The sequence below is a fragment of the Aphelocoma coerulescens genome, chromosome 1A, assembly GCF_041296385.1.
Source record: "Aphelocoma coerulescens isolate FSJ_1873_10779 chromosome 1A, UR_Acoe_1.0, whole genome shotgun sequence".
Lineage (NCBI taxonomy): Eukaryota > Metazoa > Chordata > Aves > Passeriformes > Corvidae > Aphelocoma > Aphelocoma coerulescens.
In genome coordinates this window covers 4,680,921-4,696,303 of record NC_091014.1, presented here as the reverse complement: position 1 = coordinate 4,696,303, position 15,383 = coordinate 4,680,921, and the positions used below count along the sequence as shown (strand labels likewise).

General features: G+C 45.8%; 1 protein-coding gene across 7 annotated transcripts in view; it reads left to right on the top strand.

Annotated features, from left to right (window-relative positions):
• The window catches only part of SFMBT2 (Scm like with four mbt domains 2), a 100,796-nt gene extending 87,383 nt beyond the window's left edge, over positions 1–13,413 (top strand). For 5 of the 7 annotated variants that reach the window (XM_069034490.1, XM_069034500.1, XM_069034510.1 and 2 more), the window contains 5 exons: positions 5,162–5,337; positions 6,826–6,998; positions 8,736–8,984; positions 9,151–9,279; positions 11,268–13,413. In XM_069034490.1, coding sequence (XP_068890591.1) covers positions 5,162–5,337; positions 6,826–6,998; positions 8,736–8,984; positions 9,151–9,279; positions 11,268–11,408 — 868 coding nt within the window. In that variant the 3' untranslated portion in view covers positions 11,409–13,413. The remainder of the gene's footprint in view (positions 1–5,161; positions 5,338–6,825; positions 6,999–8,735; positions 8,985–9,150; positions 9,280–11,267) is intronic. The other 2 variants (XR_011156139.1, XR_011156138.1) reach the window with 2 other exon arrangements.
• The last annotated feature ends 1,970 nt before the right edge of the window (positions 13,414–15,383 follow it).

The following is a 15,383-nucleotide window of genomic DNA, read 5'->3' as shown; positions in this document are numbered from 1 at the left end:
GCTTGCCTGTGGGTAGTTTGAGTACTTTTAAGAGTGGATGGCAGAGGGTTGACAGGCCCCAAGACTGTCTGGCTGCCTTAGGACTTCCTTCTTTATTCCTTCCTGAGTTTTCTTGAATTGCTTCATCAAGAAGTTTTGGTTGTGCAGGAGCAGAAAAGAAAACATGGTCATGAAACCAGATACTGTGGAATGTGCAAACGGCATGTGACACCTTCCATCAGGTGTGACAGTGCTGCAGAACCTCAGAGACCTGTAATGAGCGACAGAGACCTGCAATGAGCGACTTCCAGCTCCATGGGGGCTCTGGATGGTGCTGGTTGCTAAGGATGACCGCTCCAGAGCCAGCTGTGATGGGACACACTGTGTCACCACCTTCCTTCTGATGTGGACTGGCACCCCCTTGGATCTTGGTGGTGTTGTTTGTTTGCAGTGCCTGCAGTAGGCTAGAGCAAAGGAATTGGTGAAGAGAAGGCTGCTTTTCCCACTGTCTCAAATGCCAGGTTTTGCATTGCCAGGCATGCATTATCTCAGTGCTGGGGGAGCCTGCATTTAGTTCACTCTGCTGTCATGAGTGACCACTGTGGAATCAATTATGCTCACCTTGCAAAGAAGATAAAACAATTTGGGTTGTCCAGAGAGATGTGTTTGCAGTGTGCAATGGCAGCCGTTTCCCATCAGCGCTGCTGGCTCTGTGTGAGAAGAGTCAAACCTGATTTATTGGTGATGATGAGTTAGAAATGTCAGGCTTGATCCTCTTGAGTTCCCATCAGGGCCAGTTGAAGCTGTCAGCATTCAACCCTTACAGTTTTGTTGCTCTTAAGTTCAGTGCCGACATCTCGATTTGCCTTCCCAATTCTACATAAAATGCTTAAGGGACTTCCTGCTTTTCAAGGGTTTTCATTTCGAAGGGTTGATAGTGGGGCTGTTTGGACTTCCCCATTTTTGCAGGACTTTGGACATAAACAAAAGCGGTGTGTGCAGAGAGTTATCTCCTGGGTCTTGCATGAAGCCCAGTTGATCAAAATAATAAAGATGAGTATTCCTGGACTCCTTCATTAAATGAAATTCTGAGAGCTGCTCAAATCCAGCAGCTGAACTCTAGGAATATTTACCCCTATGCCAGACATCATTGCTTATTTATGAGGCTGCATTTCAAAGAAAGCCTTTTCACTGCAGGTGCTTTAGAAGACTGCCTTTCGCTTGTGATAGGTGAGGCTGAGGTGTTTGAAATCTTCTTTGCCTCAGCCTTTGCTAGTGAGGGTTGCTCTCAGGCCTCCCAGGACCCTGATCCTGTTTGGGGGAGTGAAGTGCTACCCACAGTAAATGGAAAAGAATCCAAAGACACTGGAAGCAAACTGGATGTGCACAAGTGCCTGGAAGCATTTGGGATGCAGCCAACTCTGCCTGGGAGAACTGGCCAATGTCATTGCAAGGCCACTCTCTGCCGTGTGGGGAAGTTGATGAGGGTGAGGGAAGTTCCCTGATGTCTAGAAAAAGGCAATCATCACACCTCAGGAAGGGCAAGAAGGAGGATCCAAGTAACTACAGGCTGTCAGCTTAACTTTCCTGGAAAGGTTATTAGCCAAATCCTCTTGGAAGCCGTTCCTGAGAACATGTGGGACCTGTAGGGGACTGACAAGAACCAAAGGTCGAGTTGTGCCTGATGTGATGAGTCAACTGGTTTGGGGTTGAGTTAAAAACAGTGGAAATTAATTTATGTTCATTTTGAGCAAAGCTTTCCAAACCAGGACCAGTGGAATGACTTAAACCCTTTATTTCTGTAATCAGGAGGAGGCTTAATGAGACAAGGCCTTACAACCAGAGCATTCCAATGCCCTTTCTGAATCCTGTCTTCAAGACTGCATAGTGCCTCTGGATGATAAAATAGCTTTGAAGGAAGTTAAGTCCTAATGTTTGGCAGACTTTAAGGTAGTAAGACAGAACAAACTTACTGCAAAAGAGCAGAAAGGAGTTTTTTGTCCCCCAAAAGGAAATTGAGGCTTTTATCTACTGAGTTGTTCAAATTAGTCTCAAGAATTTTCAGAATGCCTTAGAATGAGGCTTTTGAAAATGAGGTTCTCAATGTTCTTGCTGTTTGAAGTGCCTTCAGCATGAGGCTTTCTGTGTCATCACACAGCAGTCCCTAACTGGAGCTCCTAGAAGACAGTATGTTCTTACGAACCTCTCATCTATTTTAGGAAGCTTCAACAGAAGAACTCTATTGCGAAGTGCTGTTCATTTAATACTTCTGCTCATGGATCAGCAAGTGTATTTTTCATGAAAATAGTTACAGCCTTAAGGTTTTCTCTGAGTTTGGGATCTGAGGGCAGAGAAGGGGAAAGAGGAAAGAAAGGTTCCTTTGGTTTTAGCTGAAAAAATATTTTTTTTTAAAAGAGCAGCAATTTCTAAGAAAACTCCTTGACACAGCAATTTTCCAAGTCTCCAGTGCTGCCATGCTATGCATGCAGTTACTTGCTGCTTACAAGTGAGAAGATAGGAGCCCTGGTATAAAAACATAAATAGGAGTACCAGTAGTTGGTAACTTCTTGAGAGATGCTAATGGAAAAGGTTTTCTGACAAAGGAGCTCCTTCCATATGGCTGTCCTAGAAACAGCTCAGATTACATTTGGTGGTGCCTGCATTAAAAACCTTGAGTGTGTGAGGAATGTGGAAAATATTAGTAGAACCTGGTTTATAGTTGAAAGAGGTGCTGCCAAGACCAAAATTATGAAAAATATATTGCTGTGGCCAGTACTAACACCTTGGGTTATTGAGACTGATTGCTGCAGTCATGGAGATCTCCATTTTGCCATCCTCTCTGTTAATTAAAATGTGTGTTGCATTCAAAGCAGACTATGAAATCAGTCAGTTGTTCATTTTCCTAGTTTCATCTTTTCCTTTCAGCAGGCACTGTAGTACAATGGGTCCTTCCTGGGCAGCCAAACACAATAGGAAGCACACAGTTAGAGAAAGTCAGCCATCCTTGAATAATACCCATCAGGCAGCTTTCTTAGCTTATAAGAAAGAAGATCAAGAGGCAATTTGATTAGAGTGCTTTTGCAGGGAAACAAAACCAGATGCAGTCTTTTCATCCTAATGGTGAAAGTCAGAACAAGGACAAATAAATGTGAGTTAAATTCAGATGCATCCAGACATAAAATGAGGTGTAGGCACATGAGGTGTAGGTACAGGTGCTCCCTGTGCCGTGATTTTTCCAGCATGGAGACCCTTGAGGCCGCTGCTTGTCTGGAAGTGCTGGTTTAGTCCAAGCAGAGTTATTTGGGTCCAGGTGAAAGCAGCACAGTGAAATCCTGCAGGCTGCCAGACTCACTGACCCAACGATCTGGGCTGTTGTTAAACTTAATGGCTCTTGGAGAAGTAATAAGTGCAGGAGTCTTTTCAAACACATTGAAAAGAAATGTAAAACTTTTATAAGTAGATACATTTAAATGCCTGTGGCATTTGGTCTTTTTGGTATTAGGTATTGCCAAACCCTCCTCAGCCAGCCTGCCTCTGCAGCTGTTTCATAGAGAAGCTGGGATCATAACAGTGCTCTGTACCTGAAAGGAGCACTTCTCCCTTTTACATCATCTGTCCAGGTCTTTAAGAGTGTGTGAAAAGTTGGCTCATTAAGTCATTCATGCATTCAGGTGAATGAATCCAGGGTTGTCTTGGCACCAAATGGGGTATCAGAGTCAGCACCTTGCAGGAATGCTCGTTTAGGTTTTATGTTGAGGTGATCATTTGGATTGCCGCCTGAGGATGGTTGGACTGGGCTGTTCTCAGACCCAACTTCCATTTGGTTTTCCTCTTCATAACACTTTATATGCCACAGTTTCAAACCCTTTTCCCACACCCCTTTGTTTTGGAAAGAGCTGTCTGAATGTTTTAACTCTCTGGTCACATTTTTATTTCACCACCTCCTCCTTTTCCTCTCCCATATCTATCAGCAGCTGCTAGGAAACTGCAGATCTTAATGCAGTGACAAATGCTTTGTCTCATTTTTCATGGTGACTGTATCTTTGTCTTTCCTTGCCTCCTATCCAGTAACCTTTCTTCCACTGTTGTTCCCTCTTTTCTTTCATGTGTGTTACTTTTCCCTCCTCTGAGCACGTTTATAATGCTACAGCACGGGCTGCACACGTGGTCGTCTCTTGTGTTGCATTCCTCAGGATGCGTAAGAGATGTTTTAAAAACCTTATCTCACTGTTTACAACAGCTTGCTGCTGCTGTTTAATAAATTACAGGGATAATTGGTTTTCCAGGGTTCACATCTACATTGTAGTACAGCAGGGATGTAACTGTATCTTTCTCAGCCATTTATCGCTCAGAAACACTTTGTATAAAACACCAAAATAAATGTTTTGGTAGCATAGCAAATTTGAGACCAACCTTTCATTTCAGGTTTCTGCTCCAAGCACTCCCTGTAGGAATCAGTTTTTAGGGCCCGTTGCTGCAGTCCTTTTAAATAACTCCAGAGGCTCCTGATGGGTTCCTCAGGTTTCGTAGTGCCCATGTCTGTGACTGGTGAAGTCATCTGGTCCTGGGATGGCAGAGGCTGTCGTTTCACTCGGATACTTCTTCACAGTGATTATGTGTCCTGGTAGCCACGGCTGGCACCATGAGTCTTGGGGACTGTTGGAGCTGGAATGTGATATGGGAGCAGGAAAGATGGCAATGGAGAAGACCAAAAGTGCACTGGGGGCTTACAGAGTTCAGCCCAAACACAGGGTGGTGACCAGGAAGCTCTTCAGGGTGTATAAACATACGATCATGGGTCAATACATGAAGAGAGACTGCATCCCTCTCCCAAAAGCTTTCCATCAGTTCATAATAAGGACTTGCTTTCCTGTGTAGTATCCTCACCAAGGCTGCTGAGGTTTTTTTCCCTCTCTTTCCCTATCTACAGATATATCCAGTGTGCACATGGATCCCTTCCCAAGTCATGTCCACACCTTCAGTTTATTTCACCCTTTCCTTCCTCGAGTCCATCTGAAATGCAGCCACTGAAAAAAGTAGACGTGTTCCTCCTGCATTCCCAAAAGAGACCCTCTCCCAAAAGTCCCTGGGGAGGATCTCTCCCTGGCAGAGGAAGAATCTGGTCTGAAGCACCACAGGATTTTACTGGATTGGTGACGTGGGGTCTTGTATTCCTCCCTAGGTACAGAGGGAAGACGTACAGGGCGACCGTGAAGATCGTGCGGACGTCAGACCAGGTGGCAGATTTCTGCAGGAGGGTCTGTGCAAAGCTCGAGTGCTGCCCCAACCTCTTCAGCCCTGTGCTGGTGGCTGAAGTCTGCCCTGAGAACTGCTCCATCCACACCAAAACCAAGTACAGTGAGTATTGGAAAAATCCCTCTTGGTGTGCTGGCTGGGATCCAGAGAAGTGGGAGGTGGTGTGTGGTGAAGAACAGGAGTTGTGTGATATGTTAATACTGACTAGGATTCATTTAATCTAAGAGCAATTATTTAATCCTGAGGCCACCACAGGTTCCCTTAGAGTCCTGTACCAGAAAACTGTCCCATCTCACTCCATCCTAATACATCTCTTTGAAAGTCATCATTTTTTGAAAGTCTTGACTTTCTTTCTTATCTAAAGTTAACACAAGGATCACATAAAAGGAACCTGCAGTGGGAAGCTGAGATTTAAACTTGCTACGTCTGAGAGGGCTTCGTTAGGTGAGATGAATCCTCTTGGTAAAGATTTCTGGCATACACACCAGCACAGGCCAGTACCACAGTGCTGAGGTGCTGGAAGATTTGGGAACACTGACTCCCTACTCAGTGTTTAATATTTAGACATGATCCTGCCTGTTCAGGAAGGCTGTTGTCAGGCATGTGTTCAGCACTTGTTGCTATCAATGTTACTGATACTGTTGGCTCTTAAACAGGTCAGGAAAGTGGAAGAGTGTTGTTCTTCTTCCACAAAGGTTGCAGAAAGCAGTGTGATTGATTTAAAGCAATTCTCTTGTGTTTGGTGCCACAGGAGAAGAAGGGGTGGGCTTAGGGGGATACTGAGATCACTGAGGAGGGGTCTCTGTAGAAGTCTACCCCTGAGCTGGAGTCCTGGCTCCCACTGGTAGCAAATGGGGAGCTGGAGGAGTGCAGCTAGGGGAGCTCCAGCTGAGGTTGTCCCATCTCAAAGTTGATGGGTTTATGTGACTGGATGAATTTTTTCCTCCAAACTCCATTGATTTGTTGAAAGGCTCAGTTTAGTTATGAACTTTGGCATGGGTGCCAAGTGCCACTTTAGTTGTCCTGGGATACCCTACATGGTCAAGGACAGAGTGTCTTTCATCCCCAAAACATGTCAGAAGGCATTTAACACAAGCATCTAAGAGTCTGAAAGGGGACACTCACATCCTTAATTTCAACTTGGGCCTCAAAATAGTTGAAAGCAATAAAAACCCATTCCTTTGTACATGATTGAGGATAGCTGGCCCTCTCCCCTCTCTGCTGAAAACATTAGCAAGTGGAAGGGTGTCTGACACTGTTACCTCACACAGAACTGCATGGGATCAAATCTGGAACTTGTTGGCCTCTGTCTCTCCAAATCACTGCTCAGCTCTGCCTAAATACATATTGTTAAATTCTGAAGTCTTCGTTCATCATCAATAAATCTGGATACATAACATCTGTAACACCCTATGCTAGTCCAACATGACATCTTGTATTTATGCTGGACATTTTTTTTTCCAAACCAATGTATTTTAAAGCTTAAATTGTACCTAGAATACAGTCCTGAACCTGTAGCAAGGAAGCAAGCCAAGGTTCCTTCTTTTGGTGGTTAAACTTTTTAATGGGCATTGTGCTTCGTTTCTCCAGCTTATTACTATGGGAAGAGGAAAAAAATCATTAAGCCACCAATTGGGGAAAATAACAACACGAAAAGTGGCCATGTCAAGCCAGCCAGACGCAGAAAGAGGCGGAAATCCATCTTTGTGCAGAAGAAAAGGAGGTCTTCAGCTGTGGATTTGAATGCTGCAGCCTCTGCAGAGGTTTGTGTTGCTGGGATAAATCAGCAAAAACCCTTTGGGGCTTCTTTTTGTCCCCCATTCTGCATTTTCCTTTTGGGGGGCTTCTCAGCACACCCGAACATTTCCAGTTTCTATTTTGAATCCTTCCTTGCTCCTCCGTTCTTCTAAGGTCAGACTGGTTTTATTGGGGCACTTTGGGGATTTTTACCTGGTCCGTTTCAGAAGTAGCAAGCAGATTTTTTGCTCCCGCCTTCCCAGTGCTCACTGGCTGACATGCTGCCTAATATATCTTTGTTTTATTTCCTTCCTTGAAAGCAGGCAGATGAGCCTGTTAGATGCTTTGCACAGCATTTAGCAGAGTGAAGGAACTCTGTGATCCATGTCTAAGATCTCCAAGTATTATAATAAATAATGATAGCTCATGAGCCATTGTGGTTTGAAGGGATTTTATTTTTTTTGTTAACTAATTGTCATATTTTTTGGCTCACAACATCAAGCCTTAGCATACAAGCAAATGGTTTGTGTCCCAGATACACAGAATTTGAGGGCTCAGTCTTTCCACTCTGCTGTGTGATACGACAGGGTCTGAGCCTCAGCAAAGATTCATCTCCAAGTTAAACCTGGAATAAACTTAGTTCTGTGTGGGCTGTTTCTGGGGGCTTTTCCCATGGTAGCAATAACAAGGTTCATGTGTGGTTTCCCTTCCTCAGCTGAGTGCCAGTGATTGCTGCTTTGTGCAATGTGAAATAAAACTGGTTTACTTAAATTCCCTCTACTTCAACTAGAGTAGGGTATTTTATTCAGCTTTCCGTTGATTGCCTTCATCTTCACGGCTTGGTCCTCATTTAGGTGTAGTTCTGCTTCATTTCCTTAGATTATACCTGCTTCAAAGGAACTTAAACTTATGTTAAGCCTAAATCAACCATTAGCCAAGTTTTTCAACCTTTCAGCCAGTACAACTATCTTTGTGTAAATTGCTCTTTCACTCAATACCTGAGCAAATGGCTTTGGGTGCCTGCTCACACTTGGATCAGAGCTAAGCTGTCAAAGCCATTTGGGCAACTCGTGTATATAAGGTTCAAAATGCACGGTTTCCATCAGCTGGTGTGTGCTTTCAAGCTCTGTGTGACAGAAATAACAAGAATCTGATATAATACTTTAAATGGACCTTTGGGCTTCACCTCCAGCAGTTCAATGTTGGGCTGAAAGCAGGAAAATCTGGGTGAAATCCTCTGTCCTGAGTTTTGCAGAATTGTCACTAAAAGAGTGCTATCTTAAACATGTAGATATTTACAAAAGGCACCAAAATTTCCCTTTTTTTCAGGACCAATAACGTCCAAACCAATTTGAAGCAATGTGAAGGTTTAAAGTCAAGCCTATTTCTGGTCTTACTTCATTTCAATCAACCTGAATTTCATTTTATCCTCATAGTATTTTCCATTTCTCCTCCTGTGCATCTGCAGCACCACAGGTTTTGAGATACCAGCCCAAGAGAGGAACATTTCATGCTGGATGAGTTATTGCTGTTGACCTTTAGCTAGGAGGAGAAAAAGGATTTTCTGCCACATACTTTTTTTCTTCTATGTTTTGTAACAAACCTAAATCGAGGGCTAATTCACTTAGCGCTGCAATGAAAACGAGGTAATTCAGTTAAAATAAATGTTACCCCGGACCAACATGACCATGGGAATGCAGTTTGACCCCGTGCCTTTGGATTTGCTGCTGTATCCATCTCCTGGATGCTGTTTCTCTGTGCAGGAGAGCGAGGACGACGAGCCGGACGCGATGGAGGATGAGACGGGGAGCGAGGAAACGAGCTCGGAGCTGCGGGATGACCAGACGGACACATCCTCAGCCGAGGTGCCCTCCACCAGGCCCCGGCGAGCCGTCACCCTGCGGAGCAGCACCGAGCAGGACAGGCCTCCTCCCACGGAGAGAGCCCGCCGGAGCCGGAGACCCCAGCCCCACGCCTACAGCGAGGCCGAGAAGGGCACGCAAGCCAAGGAAGTGAGTGTGTCCCGTTTCATAGCAGAATTCCTCCTAAATTCACCTTCAGTGCCAAACCTCCCTGGCCTGAGGGGGGTATCCCTGCCCTGGTTCTCCACAAGAGGTAGTTTGCTTTATGAAAACTTTCCTTTTTTTTTTTTTTTTTTTTTTTTTAATTTATTTGCAGGAAATTAAGCAAGAAGAGGAAGAGAAGCTTGTCCTGGACAGTAACCCACTGGAGTGGACTGTGACTGATGTCGTGAGGTTTATTAAACTCACCGACTGTGCACCCCTTGCCAAAATATTTCAGGAGCAGGTAGGAGTCCTTTTGTCACTTGTCCCTTTGTGTCTGTGGTGCCTGTTCATGTAACAGCACATCCCACCTTGCTGGCTGGGCCTGGGGCTTTGGTAAAGAGATCATGACCAGACTTCGGATCCATCAGGCCAAGTTATAGCACCACTTTTGGCAAGGCATGAAAACCCGTAGGAACTTGAGTCAGAGCCTTGCCAGATCCTCAGAGAGTCCAGAAACTCAATAGCCTTGTGAAAAAACCTTGGGGAAAGCAGGAGGTTTAGTCCTTTCATGCCAAGGTCCATGGTGCCATACTGGTGTCCCATAGATAGGAGCCTCAGTGTAAAAACAGGTGATGGCTGCCTGGCACATACCAGGCTTTCTCCTGGCCACATGGCTTCCATCCTGTTCTAAAATACTGGCCTGGGAAGCAGAAGAGTGCTGCTTTGAAGCCAAAGCCGGCTGTCTGAATTTTGCCATTAACACCTAGATGCCTCTAGTGTGTAGGCACCCCATTCCTCGCTACGTTCCTCTGAAGATCTGCCAGTCAGGCCTTGGATGACCTGAATTTAGGAGATGCCAATCTTCTCCCCATTAAGGACATAGGTTTGCAGGAGCAGAAGCCAATGTTCTTCATCTCAAGCCAGTGTGAGCATGTAAAATTTTTATGGAAAAAGCCATTCCTTGGCTAATGAGTAGCAGCCACTGCTGAGGGTAAAGGGCAGCACTAACGAGCCATAGTTAGGAAGAAGTAAGTGTGGTTAATTAGTCAGTGGTGTGGCCAACTGCTCATTGAACTGTCACTGATTCTTCACCATGGATAACTCCAGCTGCTGTGGCTGGGAGAAGGTGGAGGGTGAGTTTGGAGCGAGTGCAGCTCTCCAGAGCAGGATGCTGCAGTTGCCGTGTCACAGCGAGCTCCAACCATTTGTTAACCAGCCTGGAACAATGCCAGGGCTTGAAGGCCAACCCTGTCTCTCCTTTGCCAGAGAGTTTTATAGGGACTTGAATCAAACACAGATGGCTGGAGCTTTTCCTTATGAAGCTCTGGTGCAATGGGCCATGCCATCAGCCTTCAGGGGAGGATGAACCTGAGCTGCAGACAGTCCTGATCAAAGCAGCACTTCCAGTGTCTAAATCCTCCTTGTGTTCAGTGCTGCCTAACCAGGGCTGTCCTGAGGAGTTTATGTTGGCTGTGAGTTGCTGTGCGCAGGCTCTGATCTTCCCTAAGGGGTACAAAGCAGTTTTGTGTCCTGGTCATCATCTCAGTCCATTAAAGAATTAAGAGAACTCAATCTCTTTATTAAGAAGAGGATCATAAAGCCAACAGTCGTCCCCAGTAGAATTGCTCATCTGGGGTACTGGTTCATGGAGTTATGCCTGAGGGAAGGACATGACCTGCAGAAGTCCTTTCCAGTTTACACTGTTCTGGGACTGTGGGGCATTAGAGATTGCAAGGGCTCTGGGCAGTCTGGGCTCCTCTTTCTTGGTCATTCAGCAGGGGAACAGGGCAGGTCCTGGGTGGACCTGGGGACAGGGCATGGAGCAAGGCATACATAAACCTGTGCTGAGCAAATCGTGGGCCATAGGAGGTGGGGAAAGGGTCTGACTTGACAGTGGGACCAGCATCAGTTTCTCCATTCAGCTCCCTCCTCTGTCTCCTCGTGTCTCTGCAGCCTGCCCCTTGTTTCAGTTCCTCAGGCATGAAATGGGACTGACCAGATGTCTGTGGACTCTGTAGAGGTTCTTTAGGTGATCCCTCATTTCAGCAGCTGTGAGGCTTTTCCCAGACTGGGGGTTAAGGTGAGAACCTATGAAGAGACACAAGACAACTTCTCAAAAAACATGTGTCCCAGGGAAAGGAGATGGGCAGTGTCAGAGCAGGGCAAAAAAGCCGAGGACAAAAGGACTTAATTTTTAGGGCAAACTTCCCTTCTTGTTCCTCCAAACTCACGCATTCTGCACTCCAGGGTCCACAAACAAACCCATTGTCCCTGTGTTTCTTTCCCCAGGACATCGATGGCCAGGCCCTCCTGTTGTTGACGCTGCCCACGGTGCAGGAGTGCATGGAGCTGAAGCTGGGTCCAGCCATCAAACTGTGCCACCAGATCGAGCGAGTAAAAGTTGCTTTCTATGCACAGTATGCCAACTGACTGCAGTTCTCTGTTCCTTCCTGTCCTCCTCCTTGTTCCCTGTCTTTTTTTAACATCTCAGCTTGTTCAAGAGATTTTCTTCCCCCATATCCTTTTTCTTTTCTGAGAGCAAGTGGAATTGGAAGCACTGGGAATTAATCCATAGCGGGGAAGAAAAACACAAAAGAAAACTAGCAACAAATGGAACTAATTTTTCTGTACTTGTAAAGCACATGGAAAGACTGCTGGCATCTCTCCTCCTGAGCCTCTCCAACTCATTGCCCAGTGGTGCAAGGCCAGCACGGATCAGGTGGTTTGTCACCAAACCAAACCTACCAGTGGCAGATACATTCCCTAGGAGAAGGGTCAGACGTTCCCAGATGGTGATGCTTTGTCTAGGACAGCTTCTGGACACGAACATTTCTTTTAGATAACTCTGACACTCTTCTTTCATATTGAAATGTAAGTGATCATTTGTAGCATTACCTGGGGTTTAACTGCAAATTTGATCTTGGTGATCAATGGGCTTTTTTTTTTTCTTTTCTCCCACCTCTCTGGTTTTACAAAAGGACAAAGTGTTACACCAGGCTACACTGGTAATTCCTGAGTCAGCTTTGAAAGGGGACTCAATCCATGGTCTCTCTGGTATCAAAGTTGCAGTGAACTGACAGGGGTGACACAGGACCTGGTGGGGCAGCAGCACATCCTGAGCTGTGCTGGCTCTGCACAATCAGGTGAGTATCTCTGTGATGGGATCTGTACAACGCTCCATTCTTGTACAGGAACATGAAGGCTTTCAACCTGACTTTTAGCCATATGGTGACAGCAGACTGGGATCAGGGACTACTGCTTACCCCTGTGCTCAGAAGAACCTACTGACCAACACCAGGCTGCACCTGCTGCATTCGCCCTTCATTGGTTTCCTTCTTAAATTCTTTGGAGAAGAGAGGCAGCCTTGAGAAATAAATACTCTGGAATACATCTAAATCTTGCCCAGCGAGTGTGTTAGGCAAGAAGCATTGACTCTGTTTGCTATGCATCACTTGGGAATTCGTAGCTGGTCTTTCAGTGCATTTCCTGATTTGCCGCTGAGGAATGGGATGGGTCCAACTGCTGCAGGCTGGACCAGATGCTGAGACATTCATCAGAAATGTTCTTACATGGGAAATGAACAGGACTGGATCTGTTCTCAGCTGTTGTTTTGTACTGAAGATCTTGTTCAAGTTTTAATCCGTTCAAGGGAGTATTAGTTGCCTCTGCATCAAATGGCGAGGTTTTGTTCTTCAGAAGTCCAGGAACATGGTTCTGTAGCGGGGCAGATATTAAAAAAACTGGGTTTTAGACTGGATTTCCTACTGACAGTAGCAGTGAAATGTGTCCCTGCAACTGGTTTGAGAACAACTTTGGATCCCTCTCAGGGTCCCCTAAAAAATGTTGCTCCTTGTTTCACTTCTGAAGACAGAAGGATTGTGCCCAGCAAAGCGAGAGCACAGCTGAGAAAATCAGGGAGGCTGCTTCTCCCATCTCCTCCTTGCTTCAGCCCAGTCCTGGTGTTACAGCTGTCAGCAGGAGACAGCTCCTGGGAGGATTCTGTCAGGAGAACTGGCGCATGAGGACATTCCAAGGAAGGGAAGCAGAAAGGCTGTTTGCTGAACAGCGTTCCAGCACCAATCCTTTACTCGTCACATCCAGCTTCTTTTGCTGCTCTGATGGTCTTGGAGTTTCTGGCCTCTGGGATTTGTCAGAGACATTTAATGCCTTCTGGGACACACTGCAAAAACGTCAATTTTTGTCTCCATCAGCCTTGTAACTGTAGATATTCCTATGGCAGCTAATTCCTCGTGGAGGCACGATTGGGGAGCAGACACACACAGACTCTGAGAGCAGCCAGCTCTAGTGCTGGCCAAGCAGGGAATGGGTGAAGCATAGAGCCAAGAACATGGGAATCTTTACTGATTGTTCAGGGAAGTTTAATCATATTGAAAACTGAAACTATTAAACAACAAAAAAAAGAGTTTTAATTTTACCTTGCGCCGGCTCTTTTATTTCCACAGGTTTCTCTCTCCTCACCATTTGTCGTTCACTTTACTGTTCATCAGTGTTGCCTCATTTATCACTCTCTGTTCTTTCAGAGAAGTTGATAAGCTAAATCTTTATGCTAAAATTAACCTTGGGTGGTAAATGCTTTACTGTTTATTTTTAGTCTGCAGGTTGGAAAGAGATACGGGATTGGGGTACTGTTGTCTGTTGCATTGATTGCTTTCCAGAAAAACTGGAGCTGAACTTCTTTGGCCGTTTCTTAACACAAGTGGAGAATGGTTGGTGTGTGGTTTAACTGGACAATGTGCTCAGATTGAGCAGAGAATCAGAAGGAACTAATCACTCTTGCCTGGACTTCATTTAAATTCTGGAACATCAGTAAAGCTTTGGAGTAATGTATTTCAAAGGAGATGATGGAAATCCTATCTTGCTAGGGTAAAATGCCACTTTACTTTGCAATGTAGAAGTATAAACCACTGTTAAGTTTGGGGGGTTTTTTTGGTCCAGACCTGATTGATTCTAAGTTAAATTCAGAGCTGCTGCAGCTTCACAGATACACGAATGAGAGTGGTGAAGCCACATCTTCTCGCCTCCCTGTCCTGAATTTGGCACCTAGGCCTGAAGTTTATTGTGTTACCAGCTGCAAAAGGCCACTGCTGTGAAGTGCTGAACTCATGGTTATCCAAGGCCATTGCCAAGGGCTGGGGAGCAGCCCTGCTGTTGGATGCTGACCTTCAGCACGCTGACACAGACCACTTTGCTCCCACAAGAAGGCTTTGCAAGTGTTACTGGACTCTCTTTGGGCAAAGGACCAAAGATAGGCATTTTTGGGACAAAAATAGGGGGCTGAAGAGTGTGTGGTGCCTGCCCATTGTCATCTGCACTGGCTTCTTTGGAGCTTGCACTCATCAGGCTGAACAGGTCCATGGGCAGGTCCCTGCTCCCTTCACAACTTTGCCTTGAGAGTATCAGCCAATTCCCACTTCGCAGGCCCAAAGCATCCATCTCTGAATTGAATTAAGTCAGTAACTTAAGGAATGTCCATGATTCCCTGGCTGGTTGTCCTGCCTTCCTCCTGCCATCATGGATGCTCTTCAAGAAAAGTGGTCTTTGGTTTCAGGGCTTCTCTTCCTTTTTCAGTTCACAAACACAGCTCCCATCCAGACTCTCATTTTTTAACTCAGTGCCAGGATGACCAAGCCCTGGCTTTTCCTACCTCTCAGAGGCATGAAGTCCTCTCAGCTCTGAGAGGGATTTCAGGGTCTCCAGCTCTTTTGTGTTACCTGTATTCCATAATCCTTGATAGTTTGGTCCTGCAGGGTGCAGAAACTGCCTAAAAATGCTGTGTGCCCTCAGGAAACACCAAAATCCGAGCACACCCTGTCCTTAGTGAAATATCCAGTAGGTGCATGTCCTAGCTGAGATGGCGTGACCCACACTGCCAGAGGTATTTGGATGCTTGCTGAGATGTACAGAGTTTGTCAGTGGGACACCTAAACTCCTTTATTTTACTCTGGGCAAACAACTGATTTGCCTTAACCTGGAAAGTCACCATTCCTTGGCTTTGACCTTCAGCCTTTTGCAGTCCCAGTTGTGTGGTGTCCCCGTCTCAGCCCTCTGAAGGCAAACCAGGCAATGCTGGGCTGCCATCATCAGCATTCAGTCACCTGAGAGCCTGCCTTGGTCTTGTCAGGGCACAGAATGGAATTTGGCAGAGCTGCTGTGCCGTGTCCGTGTTTCAGACGCTCCGTACAATCAGGGCGCTTCAGATCCTTTCTGCTTTCCTGGTGCAGTGCATCTGGAAAATGATGAACTCGGAGTGTTCCTCTCATTTCCAAATTCAAGTGCCAAAAGAGAAGAACATGCTGCGACTGAACTCCATTAAAACCAGCTTTATTGCACGTGGATAAGTACAGTCCCAAGGGCTCCATTTTGGTGCTAAGATAACGTCACGCT